The 14,351-nt window shown below is 35.5% G+C and overlaps 1 protein-coding gene across 1 annotated transcript in view; it reads right to left on the reverse strand.

The window, feature by feature from the left end:
* LOC131146290 (branched-chain amino acid aminotransferase 2, chloroplastic-like) overlaps positions 1-5,706 on the reverse strand; it is a 39,620-nt gene extending 33,914 nt beyond the window's left edge. The window contains exons 1-3 of the mRNA XM_058095777.1: positions 5,381-5,706; positions 5,053-5,141; positions 4,196-4,376 (exon numbers count right to left, since the gene is read on the reverse strand). Of these exons, the coding sequence (XP_057951760.1) occupies positions 4,196-4,376; positions 5,053-5,141; positions 5,381-5,509 (399 nt within the window). The 5' untranslated portion in view covers positions 5,510-5,706. The remainder of the gene's footprint in view (positions 1-4,195; positions 4,377-5,052; positions 5,142-5,380) is intronic.
* Between the last annotated feature and the right edge of the window lie 8,645 nt (positions 5,707-14,351).

The raw sequence follows: 14,351 nt of genomic DNA on the forward strand, positions 1-14,351 counted from the left end.
TATAGCCTCTGGGTTGTGGCAAGATCTCATGGTAGGTGATGGTGGCACACCCACCATGGTATGTGGCCGTCATTCACCAACCGTGGCCGTCACACTATTTTCCACGACCAAATAGGCCCTTAGTTTGCACCTCTTTACCCAACAAAAACAATCGCCCACCTAACCCACAAAAATGCCAAAATTTAAGAAACAACAAGAAAGTTTCTGATTGAAAAAATTTTAGCCTAAAAACAAACAGATGGTGAGCCATTAGAGCTCTTATCCTGCAATATTGATTGCAATTCCAACTCAACACTTAAAACCTAAGACTCTCACTGTTAACACCCAGAAAATCCCAAGCTTCACGCTACTTATTGAGTAAATTATGGTAAATTACAAATTTAAGCTAAGAAGAAAAACTTAGGTTACACTGAAAGAAGATGAGTACCAAGACAACTTCTTAATATAACCAAGTCATTATTTTTTGGCAATTCTAATTTCATCAAAAGCAACAATTATATTAAATAAATAAATAAACATAAACAGAAAAAAAAAAAAAAATTGCAAGAATGAGGCCATCCAAAACAAGGGATTGTCTAAGATGAGAATTTGGCAATGTCATTGTTAAACAACCACTTCATCGGCCAACAATGTATATCAAGCTTTAACACTCCCCCGCGCATGCAGCTCAACAGCACGTGGAGAGATAAACACACTATAATATCACCCATTATAGGGAATACAATAAATTTTTTAAATACCACAAAATAAACGCAAGCAACAAGACCAGAACCCAGGACCTCCTAGTAACCAACTCTGGTACCACGTTAGATTACTACTTACCTAAAAGCTTAAGCTCTTAATTTGTGGGCCAACAATGTATATCAAGCTTTAACAACTACTATTAAATTCCTGATTCCAATCTAAAACAAATTAGAAAGCAGTGAAAATAATGTCTAGGAAGCCACAATTATTGAACAACAGCAACAGCAACAACAGTTACAACACACACACACATATATAAGGGGAAAAGAAGTCAGACCGTTGTCTTTATCATCCTCAATCTCTTGGAAGCTTTTAGCCAGTGAATCAAAGAAATACTTCAATATATTTCGCTTAATATATAATCTATTTTAGTCTTAAACAACCTCTTGCGAAAATGCAAGGTAAGACTGCATACTATAGACCCATTGTAAGACTGCATACTATAGACCCATTGTAAGACTGCATACTATAGACCCATTGTAGTCTGCCCCTGCCCCAGACCCGACATACGTGGGAGCTTTGTGCACTGAGCTGCCCTTTTTACTTTAATTACATAAAGAAAAATGAAATTTAAATAAAAATAGAAAAATAAATAAATAAATAAAATAAGAAGTCTTTAAGATACATATCCTCGTGACAAGGAGGATAAATCACAAAAAATCTATGAATTCTTATTACTAATATTATAAAGTGATTTTTTTAGTTGAAACAAAGTGAATTGTAGTTTGATTTGTTTCATCAATTGTTCTTGATTTGCTTCATTACTAAAAATTTTTATTAACTTTTAAAATATAATACTTCATTTGTTTTGTTTAATTTTAATCAAGAACAAAAAAATATATATGTGGATATGGTTGAAGGGTTAAATTCATCTCTGTAAGAGAAGGCACCCCTTTAATTGTACAAGTAGATCTTGCATCTTTCCATTATGTTATGGACATAGGCCTACTCATTGCAACCTGATCTAATTAGGTGAAGCTGGATCATGAGTGGGAACTAAGCTTCCATCTAGACATACTAGTCCAAGATGCTGAAAAAGACAACTGGAAACAGCTGCTAATACCCTATAGGCTGAGAAGCAAAAGGAGGAATCGACCCTTGGATTTCTGTTACATGTTCAGCTCCTATGCAAGCACCGCTGTTTTCTTTTCTTTGTCCAGCTATTGATCATCGCCTTAGAGGTTGTTTGGCATTAGTCATGTTTTCTATTTTCTGTTTTTGTTTTTGCAGTGAAAAAAGAGATTATGAAAAAGCATTTGTTTATGTTGATCATTTTCAGCTGTTATCGAAAAAATTGAGTAACAGATTTTATGGGTTCTAGTTGTTTTGGCAACCTGTCAAAAAATTTTAACATCCAAATTTAACTTTTTTGGGTTAAATCGTTCAATTCATACATAATTTTTAATTAAAATAAAAATTAAAGGACCATGTGAATATAAAGATAATTAAAATAAAAATATTCACAAAATTATAAAAGTTTAAAACTAATAATAAGCCATTTAAAAAAGTATTTTACTATTTTTATTTTGTCATATACAATAATATTGTTCTTGTATCACTAAAAAGTGAGTTTTGATATGATAATTAAGTAATTACAATAATTTCATTTTTATTATAATATTCTATAATTTGGGTTCTTTTGTATTTTTATTATTTCAATCATTTTTTTTTATTATTATTTGATTCGAGGACAAAAATGAACATTTGTTCAATCAAGTAATTATTTTGTTTTTAGTTTTCGAAATATTAACCACACATATTGCTGGTTTTTAGTTTTTAATTTTTGTTTTTAATTTTTTTAGTTTTTGTTTCCTATTTTGTTCTCATAATTTTTGACAGTGATACCAAACAGTCCCTCAATAAGTCATTGCTTGAGCAACTAGCTAATCAAAAGCAAGCCCCTACTTGGGTGGATTCCTCCTTTTTCTCCTCAGCATAAAGGATATTTTGCAGTTGTCATTTTTTCACGATCCTGGACTTGCCATCCATTTGAGGGTATTTTCAAATGATCATCAATTCCTAATGAAATGAATGTAGCAATGGATATTTTAGGCCTTCTAATTTTTTAAGAGGTTTATCTAAAAGATTCACAATATAACTAGGAAAGCATTTCAAATAGCACATAAAGGTCACTAGGCACCAAATACACAATCAAAAAATAATGTGATTTTAAGAACCAAATGGGAACAACCACCATCACCACCACGCCAGCCAAATCGTACAAAGTTACAAACAACGAGTGGGTCATATTTACTTACTAGGGTTGCACCTGTTATTATCAAATTCCAAAATGGTTTGAGGATTTAAAAGAATAGAATTGAGAGATGCACATTAAATGTACCCATAATGGCACCAATGCTCAATACCATTAGTGGATAGATATATTTTATATCATAAGTTGATTCCTAATTCTTATCCCACTGCATGTCATAAGTAAGCAGTTCTAATTATCAGCCCAAAACCCCACCAATTGAACTTTTCACTGTTCCAATTAGTATTTTCCAACCTCAAATAAACCAACCAATTTCTCTTAATTGATCTTCAAGTACAAATTGCATATGAATTTATATCTCAGAACAATACATTTCTATTACTGCAAGATATTTGACACTTTTAGATCATTTGATTGGAATGAAATTTGGAATGAGGATTTTGCCCATTCGTATCAATTTAGACATCCATGGAATTTTGTTGCTCTCCACAGTGCTTATGGACTAAAAGATTTCTGAATGCTGGAGTAAATCCAAAAGAGATAAAATTTCTTCATGAATTAATTTTGAATTGGGATCTGCTCAACTTCATCCTACTTTTTCAATACCTAAGGGAGTTATTCATGTTCAAGCAAGTTTCAACAATACCTATGTGACTCTTATACATGTACGGGTTGGATGAATTCTTGGTTCTCCAGCGGCACTTGTGGATTCCAGGGTACAAGAAGAGGAGCACACTTGCATCCAAACTTCTTGTAAGACACTACTGAATTGAACCACTATCTTCCCCCATATACCCCCCCCCCCCCCCCGGGGAAGGTTTGCAAGAAAACACAAAAGATGAATGGTCATTCAGGGTAATTTTATTTGTAGACGGTTAGAATTTTCTACATTTCCAATGCACCTATGATATAGCACTGGGCAGACTGCCAAGCATGTATTCTGTGATCAACATGAGAAAGATTAGGAATGGCGGTTTCACTACATTTATGATCAGGAATAAGACCTATCACAAGAATTTTTTATTTTTGCACCAGCGGATCTAAAAAGACAGGTCGCCTATCCTTTATTTCCTCTCATAAGAAATACAATAGGAGGTGCTAATTCAAACCTTTCAGGTCAAATAAGAGCACAGGAGACATAAATCTATTTTAGATCCATGTCTCAAGGCCATGTGACAAATTGTTTTGCTGAAGATTAACCAGTATAACATTATAATTATAAAGGTTCAAAGAACTAACCTGGCCATAATTTAAAACTCCAGCTGATGGGCTTAATTCAATGCTCCCAAAATGCTGTAATTCACCTTTGGTAAAGTTTCCACCTTGAGAACATTTCATGATATACATATAATCAGTAGGCAGAAGGCCAAATCCAAGGTCGTCCCACTCTATGTCGGCTAATTCATATGTTTCAGCAGTACTGTGTTTAACAGAAACTTGTTAATATGAAAATCAACATTAGCAATGGCAAAGATCAAGCATTGGAATGTCATTTTATTACATAAATAAATGAAACTAGGGGAAAGTATGGATATATAACAGTCATTACATAACCCCTGTTCATTTCAATCAACTGATCTGAGAAGGCCCTCGATAACATTATAAATGATAAATCCAGCAATGGTTGATGGCAAATAAATTTCTCATTTAAGTCAGAAGGTAGTCATGGTAAAAATTAAGCTAGAATTCATGCAAACAAAGGGATACAGAAGCCCATTTCCTCCATCAGTGCTAAAGCACAACGGACTAACAGGCCTTAAAAGCATGAATTGGATCACTAAGATTGACATATTGGAAGAGAAGCCAAAACAAATACAAATTGATCACTATGTAATGAATTATCACGTCTTTTTTTTTGGGCGGGTTGGGGGTGTTTGGGGTTTGTTGTATTGCGATCTATAGATATTAATAAAACATTTTTGCCAGAATAGTAGATAGCATCGATCTGCAGCTAGTTCTGTCAGTGTCAAAAATTAAAACATGACACTTTCAGCACATAGTTTGCGAAATTTTTTCAAAAAATAAATAAAAACAAACTGAAACATAGCAGTTTCAAAACCCCCAAAAAAAATTCTTTGAAATCTCAAAACACAAACCTGTAAGTGTCGGGCAGTGTCACGTCACGGCTTACACGCGAGCCCACTTGGGCGTTTTGCGAAAAAGCCAAAGGAAACTGCTTTTGAAGCTACAAAGATGAGTAGGCCACGGAAACAGTCGGATCAATGGAGAAAACATTTCCATAACCATAGAGAAAATAAAATTAACCTTCAAACAATAAACAAATAAAGCGACACGAATTTTAAGTTTGGTCGCCGAGAAAATGTAGAACAAGGCGCAACAAATTCCATTTTTCCTTCACCTTCACTCTTCCTCTGTTAGGTAAACAACCAAACAGAACCTAAAGAACAGCAAGAGAAGAGGTACCTTGAGAGAAGCATGAGGAAAATGTCGTTTGTCGGAGAAAGAAGGAAGGAGAAGGGAAGAAGCGTTCCGCGACGCTGGTAAGAGAAGGCAATTGGTCTGAAACCCTGCCAAGACAGCGCCGCTCTCCATCACTCTCTGCCTCGCTCGCTCACTCTCTCTCACCTTCACTCCTCTCTCTATCTCTCTCTCTCTCTCTCTCTCTCTCTCTCTCTCTCTCTCTCCTTCTCCTTCTCCTCCTCCTCCTCCCTCTCCTTCTCCTTCTCCGGCTGATGGCTGCGGCGGAGAAAGAAATAAATTAATAAAAAAATAAATTTTGCTTGAAAGTTGGAATCGAATTTTTAAAATAAACTAGCTGCAATTAAAACAATTTTAATTTATTTAAAATATACAAAAACCATTTAGAATCAATAAATTATATGTAACGTTCATTAAATTTTTTAATTCATTGCAAATGAAAAAATTTATTTACTTTTTTTAATTCTATCATTTAAAAAGGGCATTTGAATGAAAATGCATAAATTAAAGAAAATAATAATATTCCATTCACGACTTTATAACTTTTACTAAATTCAATTTCCTATGTAATTTATTTCTTTGAATTCGGAGCATATTATAATGGTCTTCTAATACCTAAGTCTACTTAAAAATTAAGATAAATTGCTTATATTTTTAAGATTTCAATCTTAACACATCTAAACTAATATATATATATATATATATTAGAATAAACTTAATTCATTTTAAAAAGTATAAAAATATGTTGTACTTATCATTCAAACTATTCATACACATACATATTATTAGACATGTTTTTAGGCATGAAATCAATTTTGTATATACATTGTGCCCTTTGCAAATCCTCCTTGGTAATAACTTTTGCATTAAACAAATCTTTTTTATATGCCTCTAGATATCACCAGTCAAGTCTTTGACTAAGGAATGGAAGAACTCCGACTACTGCCAACATGTTCTACCTTTATCAGGTTTGAAAATAGAACATTCATAGCATTCTATAAGTAGCATATAGAATTTAACATAAATTTGTATATTTTAAGTTGCAAACGACTTTAGGTTAACACATGGTTTTGGAGTATGATTATTGAGTTGGAGGATTGGTCGGTTATTTTGGATATGATTGTGCTACTGTCATGGGGTTGGTTTCGGTATGTCTCGATGACATTGTGGTTGGTCTACATAGCTATGTTTGTGGTGTTCTCGAATCTAAGATATATGATCATTAGATCCCAGGTGGTTACTCATATGTGACTGAAAATACTTGGGAAAATGATTCTTGGGGGTACACCAAGTGAACGCCCTACCTTCCTCGGTATCTTAATTGGCACTAAGTGAGCAAGCCTAAAAAGTGCTCAAAGGCAAGCTATTGACATTCCTTGATGGTTGTCTTAGGCTTTCGTCTGGGATTAAGAGACCTAAGAATGATCCATTTCGAAATAAGATAACGCGACTACTCTCAATTCAGAGGTTTAGATGTGCGTCCTTCTTAGCTATCGGCTATACAGTTGGGCAATATCATCCAAGACCCTAATTGTGCTAAGGGGATGAGAATTACTCTCAATACTTGTGGAATATGAGTTATTTCCCTTACCCTTTGAATCCAAGTTCCTTTGTGGTTCAAGGGTTGTCATGTCACAAAACTTAATCACTAGGTTGGACACTTCAGGATTTCCTTGGATAAGGATGTGTACATTTGGGCTGGACTTGATGTAGTCTTGTTGCCACACGAACGTGACTCGTTAATACTTTGGTAGGATTTTGGCAAGGGTGATTCTTTTTTACCATTGAGAACTCCACGCCCGTGACAGTTGGCATTAGAGCAGATCTCTCAATCTTGAATGAGGAATGAGATGGAAACTGATGGCATCGACTCATGGGTATTTGATTTGTGACATTAAGTAAGGAAAAGAGCAAGTTCTTTTTTAGTAGGTTCTTGTCTCGCATTCCCCTCCTGTCATGTAACTCGTTGCGAGTAAAATGAAAGTTAACCTTCAATGAATATCTAGCAAACATCAAGTTATTGATGGTTCCTTATATCCTTGATAAGGGATGATGGTTGATGGATGGGAATAAAAATGAGACTACCTGGTGCCCTTGAGGCAAGCAATATAGCCATACTCTGTGATTTGTCCTATTGTGGTTGACACTAGAGCTAGTATACATACCATAATTTGGGATTTGTGATATTATGATTGACACTGGAATCAGTGTGGTTGCCACACTTTTGGAGTCATCCTAGCATGGTTGGCATTGGAGCTCGAATGGTTATCCATTCAGACAATTTTGTGTACCTATTCAATAGGTTTGAGGTGATACTCTTTGATTTGGTGAAAGTGGACAACTAAAGGAGTTTGTCCAAGGGTGTCCTTATGGAACTTGAGAAGTCTATACCCATAGAAAGAGTTGACATCCTTAGATCTATAGAGAATAATGAGTTGTGGGCAACTTGGACAAATAGTCCTTGATCCACAAATGTAGCTTTGTGTTTGTCATAGTGGGGACATCCTTTGAGACTAGTGGTGTCCTCATTCCACAAGTAGAGGTGATACTCTTAGATCTGGTGGAAGTGGATGACTAAAGGAGTTTGTCCAGGGGTGTCTTTATGAAACATGAGAAGTTCGTACCTATAGAGAGAAGTAAAATTATTTGATCTATGGGGAAGAATGAGTTGTGAGCACCTTGGAAAAATATCCTTCAGCCACAAATGTGACTTAATGTTGGTCACAATAGTGACGTTTACTCAATGGGGTATTAAATAGAAGGGAACTATGAATGTTGCTAATTGAACTTTGTTGGAACCCAATCAATCATATAATTTGTTCCAGAGGGAAGGAATATGGTTGGAGACTACTATTATGGAATTGACGAGAGCGTGTTTGTGTGACTTACATTCGTGGCCTTATTATTAGATGACCCATGCCAAAGGGAATTGGGATGAGTTTGCTTAAGGGCACTGTGATGAGTATTGTCAAAAGGCATTTAAGCTATATTGCTAGTAGGAATATGTGTCGTTGTGGCTAAAGGGCTTTGTTATGAAAATTGCCAGAAAGCATTTGAGCCATGTTTCCTGTAGGCACATGTGTCATTATAGCTAGAGGGCCTTTCTTGTTTGTTTTTGTTGTGTAGGTTTGTGCAACAACTATGACGCCCTATTTTTTTTTTTTTTTAGTCAAATACCTCTGATACCATAATAATAATAATAAAGTCCACCCGAACCCAAGGTGGGGTACCAGGGAAACACCTGTCCATATCCATATTTTATCTATGCAACGGAAAACATAACCCAATTAAACTTTAAGTACAATACCAGAGTACTACTATCTCCCAAAAATATCCATACCAACTCCCAAAAATCATCAAATCCTCAAAGTCTATACAAACATATACCCAATCCCAAAATGAAAACATACCCTGATCAACAAAAATCTATTCCTCTTCTATTTCGCAGCTCGGTCCGCCTAACACCCCGAATTTCCTGAAATGTTAAGATTTGCGGGGTGAGACACCTCTCAGCAAGCAGGAATAAATTATTATCAGTATGTGACAATGAGTTTTAGTGTATCACATCATTTTCATAAAAATATTAATTTAACTGAGAAATCATCAAAATCTGTTCTCATATCCATATATATATATATATATATATATATATATATATATATAGACACACACACACACACATCTGTAACCATATATTATTCTCAAAATATATTCATGCTCAACAATTATTTCCGTGTACAAAGAAACATATCTATCAAAGTACAATCATATGAGTGTATCGCATCTGTAATGAGGAAACTCATTCATATCATCGTCATGTAATAACCTCACATGACCTTGTTGTGCAGCCCAAAGGTAGGACTTAACCCTGACTGGCATACCAAGTTAAGTCAAAATACCTTGTCTGTAACTCATGGCTCATTTCTCATAAATATGAACAAGTTCATAAGTATCCATGTGTATGTATCACATCTCGTCTATAACTCATGGTTATATATCATATCTAATGAAAACATGTTTGTATAAAATCTCATTTCATCATATTGGTGTAAAACATATCTATACATATCTCATATCAATATAGCTATTTGCATCATATTTGTTTATATCTCAACATAAACCCCATTTCATCATATAAAATATTCACAGATTTATTTCTTAGTAATCGCAATCGTTTCTCATGCCACACAGATTTTCAATAATATTTAACCATATAATAATTATCCAGTAAAACATTGGATATTTCCAAAACTGCCATTTCATATATATATATATATACCAGATAAGTCAGAAAATTCACATATAATATTTTCATATCATACTTCAATTTAATTAGTTAAATTTCCCAAAATTATTGACATAATTTATTCTCCTTACCTATTTCCTGAGGAAACGCTTGCAAGGATCCAAAATCAATGCCTGTGATGTTCGCACAAAATCATGTATTCCACAAATCATAATTTAGTCAGCTCATCCCCAGCATGCATACCATCCTAGTATTTTTTTGAAGTCCACACAAATCAAATAACTAATTAAGCTTAAGACAACTCCCTTACCCTAGTTTTGGAGTGGTGCCTGGGATTCTCAAAACACGAATCTGTCCCAGTTAACTTGATGAGGATCGCCGCTAGGCCTTAAAAATAGTGTCTGATCGTCTATCTGGGGCGTTTGAAGTGAGAAAATGAGGAGAGAGAGAGAGAGAGAGAGAGAGAGAGAGAGAGAGAGAGTTCGCAGCCAAGCGAAAGAAAGAGAGGGAGAGTTTTAAAATTTACAAAGAAAAAATGACAAGCAGCCTTATATAACTTTCTATCCCAAATAAAATCATCAACGATTTTCTTAGGCTCTCTGAAACCGTTGACGGTTTGGCCTTTAACCAAACCAAATTTTAACCATTTTACCTTTACCTAGTTGCGGTAATATGAAACTGTCGACGGTTTTCTAAGCTCTCATCAAACCGTCGACGGTTTGGTCTACACCAAACCATTTTCCCTCTTTTCCTTATTTATATTTATTCTTATTATTTTCCAGGTCACTACTTTCTCCCCTCCTTAAAAAATTTTTGTCCTAGAAATTTGCTATCTATTACTTATACTATCATTTGTGGAAAAACAAATAAATTTTTATTAATTACCCTCACTTATGGCAGAGGAATATTGTGGTTACAAAGGAGGGTCCTGAGAGATTACAATTAGTCACATAAATAAAAGTTCTCCCAAAACCTTATATAACCTAAAGTCAAAATACATTTCTATAGTTAACTGTCCTACACTGTACAAGACAATAACCAAGAATCATTATTTACTTTTACCTTTCTATCTCAGGTCCCACCGAACAAGTACAAATATCTCTGACGCATCTTTTTCTCTAATTCTCATGAAACCTCCTCAACTGCGTGATTGTGCCAAAGTACTTTTACCAATGGAATCCTCTTCATGCACAATTCATGTTCCTTTCGATCCAAAATATGAATGAACACTTCCTCGTAAGACAGGGTATCTCCGAGTTCCAATAATTCATAACTGATAACGGTAAAGATTAGGAGCAAGTACATTGTTCAATGTCCCACGACATCCTCGTGCAAAGTGGTCAAGTCTACCACACCGATAACAGGTATTCGCCCCTACCCGGCATTTCCCCCAATGCCTCTTATAACATATGGAACAAGGAAAGCATGATGACTCACCCTGATAGGCTCGATTTCCCACCTCCAGTCTCTAGCCCATATTGTTATTGTCTCTCCTCCACAGGCCCTGACTGGTACCCGCGTAAAAACTAGAAAACATGGGTCTCGTCCTTTGGTTCAGTACCTCTGTATTTTGCTATAGGCCTTTCACCACTACTGTTGCTCTATCGACCAACTCCGAGAAGTTCTAAACTTGAAATGCCACCACCTGCTCGTAGACCCTCAGACTCAAACCTTTCTCAAATCTCCGAGCATTCTTAGATTCATCTGAAACCATATCCAAGGAAAATTGAGATAGCTCAACAAACTTGGCCGCATACTGCTGCACGGTCAAGTTCCCCTGAGTTAGGTTTGTAAATTTCTTTGTCTTGGCATCTCTGACGGAAATAGGGAAGTATCTTTTGAAAATATATTCTTCAAATGGTTCCAAGTCAAAGTTGCAGGTCCTCGCCTCTAATCCTCGAGCAACTTCACCGATCTCCACCAACGCTTGGCCTCCCTTGTCATTTTAAAAGTGGCATATATAACCTTCTATTCATCAGTGCAGCGAAGGACTGCCAGTAACTCCTCGATCCTTTGAACCCAGTTTTCTGCAACGATTGGAATGACTCCTCCTGCAAAAGTTGGGGGGTTCATGCGGATGAATTGCTCAATAGTGCAACCCTAGTTAGCAAGTGGGCAATTTTTTCCCTTTGAGTTCCACACAATTTCTTCCATGACCTACTGAGCTACACTACGAAGCATTGATGTGGAGTCAATGGCGCCCTCATTAGATGCCCCCTCATTGCTACTTCCTCCAACGTTCACGTTGTTATCCTTGAGATCCATCCTGAAGATGGGACAAAAACAACTTTAGAATTCTAATATCGTAACATGATCGGTACAATCATTAAGCTAGGAAACTACTTTAAGTCTAAATTCTCAATTTAAGGTTCAATCCTACTGTTCCGACACAAAATCGTCGATAGTTTGACTGAGACCTCTGAAATCGTCGACGAAAATCCTGAGACCTAATTTGATGAAACCATCGACGGTATGTGGATGCCACAAAAATTGTCGGCGGTTTGGCACCGAAAAGCGTCACTAATCCCTTTCATGTAAACGTTTAATCATTTCAAGGTACAAGCCTCTAATCATAACACATAAATTACATAAACTCTCCTTCAATGACTCCCACCCTCAAGTCAACCAACTTAACATTCAAGTTCCAATCTCACAGCTCAGAAAACAAAACTGTCAATGGTTTGTCATGGTTTTTCTAAAATAGTTGATTGCTTCAAAAAAATCACAGAAAGTTGTCGATGGATTTCTACTTCCAGGCTGTGAGACAAAACCCAAAATTCCAATAATGACTTGCCAATGTCCTAATCTACCCATTCCTATCCTCATCCTAACTCAAACCTATACTCTGTTAAAAATTTATCTGTCAAAGTCTACAAAACCTATCAACCTAAGATCTGATACCACAGCTGTAACGCCCCGAACCCGGTGGGGCCCAGAGTGCTACTCTTTGCATACATATATCTATGATACCATAATTATTATAACAACCCAAACCCAAAAGGGGGTCTTGGGTAATCCTGACCATAAGTTCAATATAAAACTTACAACGGAAGATTATTTAACTTCAAAGCTTTACCAGAGTTCTAAACCATTTAAGTTACACATATGTATCTACATATTATATATTACATCCCAAAATAAACAAACATAATAAACAAGTGTCTCGCTTACACTTACAATAACTACCAAAATCTAAACCCAATCCCGTAGCACGCTAAGTTCGATTCCCTATAGGACCTAAAATATAAATTGGATACTGGGGTAAGACACTTCTCAGTAAGACAAATTAGATTACCATCAGTGTGTCGATAACATGAGTTTTAGTGTGAACATATTACATTCTTTTATTTAACTGAATGTGAAAAGCTTTTTAAACCTGTACTCACACCTTTTTAACTGAAAATACATATATTTTCCTTGATAACATACTGTCGACTCATTATAACTCATTTTTCATAAATAGCATATATGGATAGAGAACCTTCCTTATTGGGCTATCATATAACATCATGAATAACCCCCATGATCGAGTTGTGCAATTCGAAGACTGAACCTAACAATCTAGCTGACCGACCATTGCTAGGTCAACATAACATGCTTTGAAGTACGACTTGCCTAACTCAACCTGGTCCGGAGTTAGGCCAAATCGACTGTCTATGGCCTACACTTCCACTATAGTGTGGCTGCACTAACACTTTCACTAGCTGCGGTACCGAGCTTCCATAAGATCTAGTCCCTTAGGGTTCATAAACCATATATATAATTTACGTAGTATAAGCAATAACATAATCACATTTTCATAAGTCAGTATAAAACCAGTCATGTTCACAATTTGATATAAAATCGTCATATTCATAATTCTGTATAGAATCAATCATATCATAACTCGGTATAAAAATGTCCTATCATATCTCGGTATAAAACCGGCATATCATAACTTGGTATAAAACCGTCCTGCCATTTCTCAGTATAAAATCGACATATCATAACTCAACATAAAATCGTCTTGTCATTTCTTGGTATAAAACTGGCATATCATAACTCGGTATAAAACTGACATATCATTCATTGTATAATACCATAAAACCCATTAGGTTTAAGCATGCAATAACTATAAACATTCTCATGTCACACGATTTAAGTGATATATCATAATATAATAAACAGTCCGGGGAAAATGTTTTCTACCGAAAATAAAGGTATAATCATCCCTAGGGATTAGTTTAAAAATATATATATATGATTTATAGGAAAAAGGAGATAATTACCCTACTCTCTATAGTTTTCCCCAAATATGTATATAATACCAAAACCCTCATTTTCACATGCCTGATTTATTAAAAAATCATACATAGCATTTCTTTGTGTGTGTGTGTGTGCGTGTGCGCGTGTATATATATATATATATATATATATATATATATATATATATATATATATATATATTAGTTTAATAGGTTCACATTTCAAAAACAACTAACATAATCTAATTCCTTTACCTGTTCCTGAAAAACTGCCTACAACTTTGGAGAATGAAACCTTAGCTTCTTAACTAGCCGAGGACGAGGACCGACAAGTCGGGAGGAGAGAGAGACGATCAGAGAGCAAAGGAGAGAACTTTGGATGAGCTTAGGAGAGAGAGAGAGAGAGAGAGAGAGAGAGAGAGAGAGAGAGAGAGAGGAAAATATGAGAGTTATGAAAATTTAAGCT

This window comes from Malania oleifera, chromosome 1, assembly GCF_029873635.1.
Source record: "Malania oleifera isolate guangnan ecotype guangnan chromosome 1, ASM2987363v1, whole genome shotgun sequence".
Taxonomy (NCBI): Eukaryota; Viridiplantae; Streptophyta; class Magnoliopsida; order Santalales; family Ximeniaceae; genus Malania; species Malania oleifera.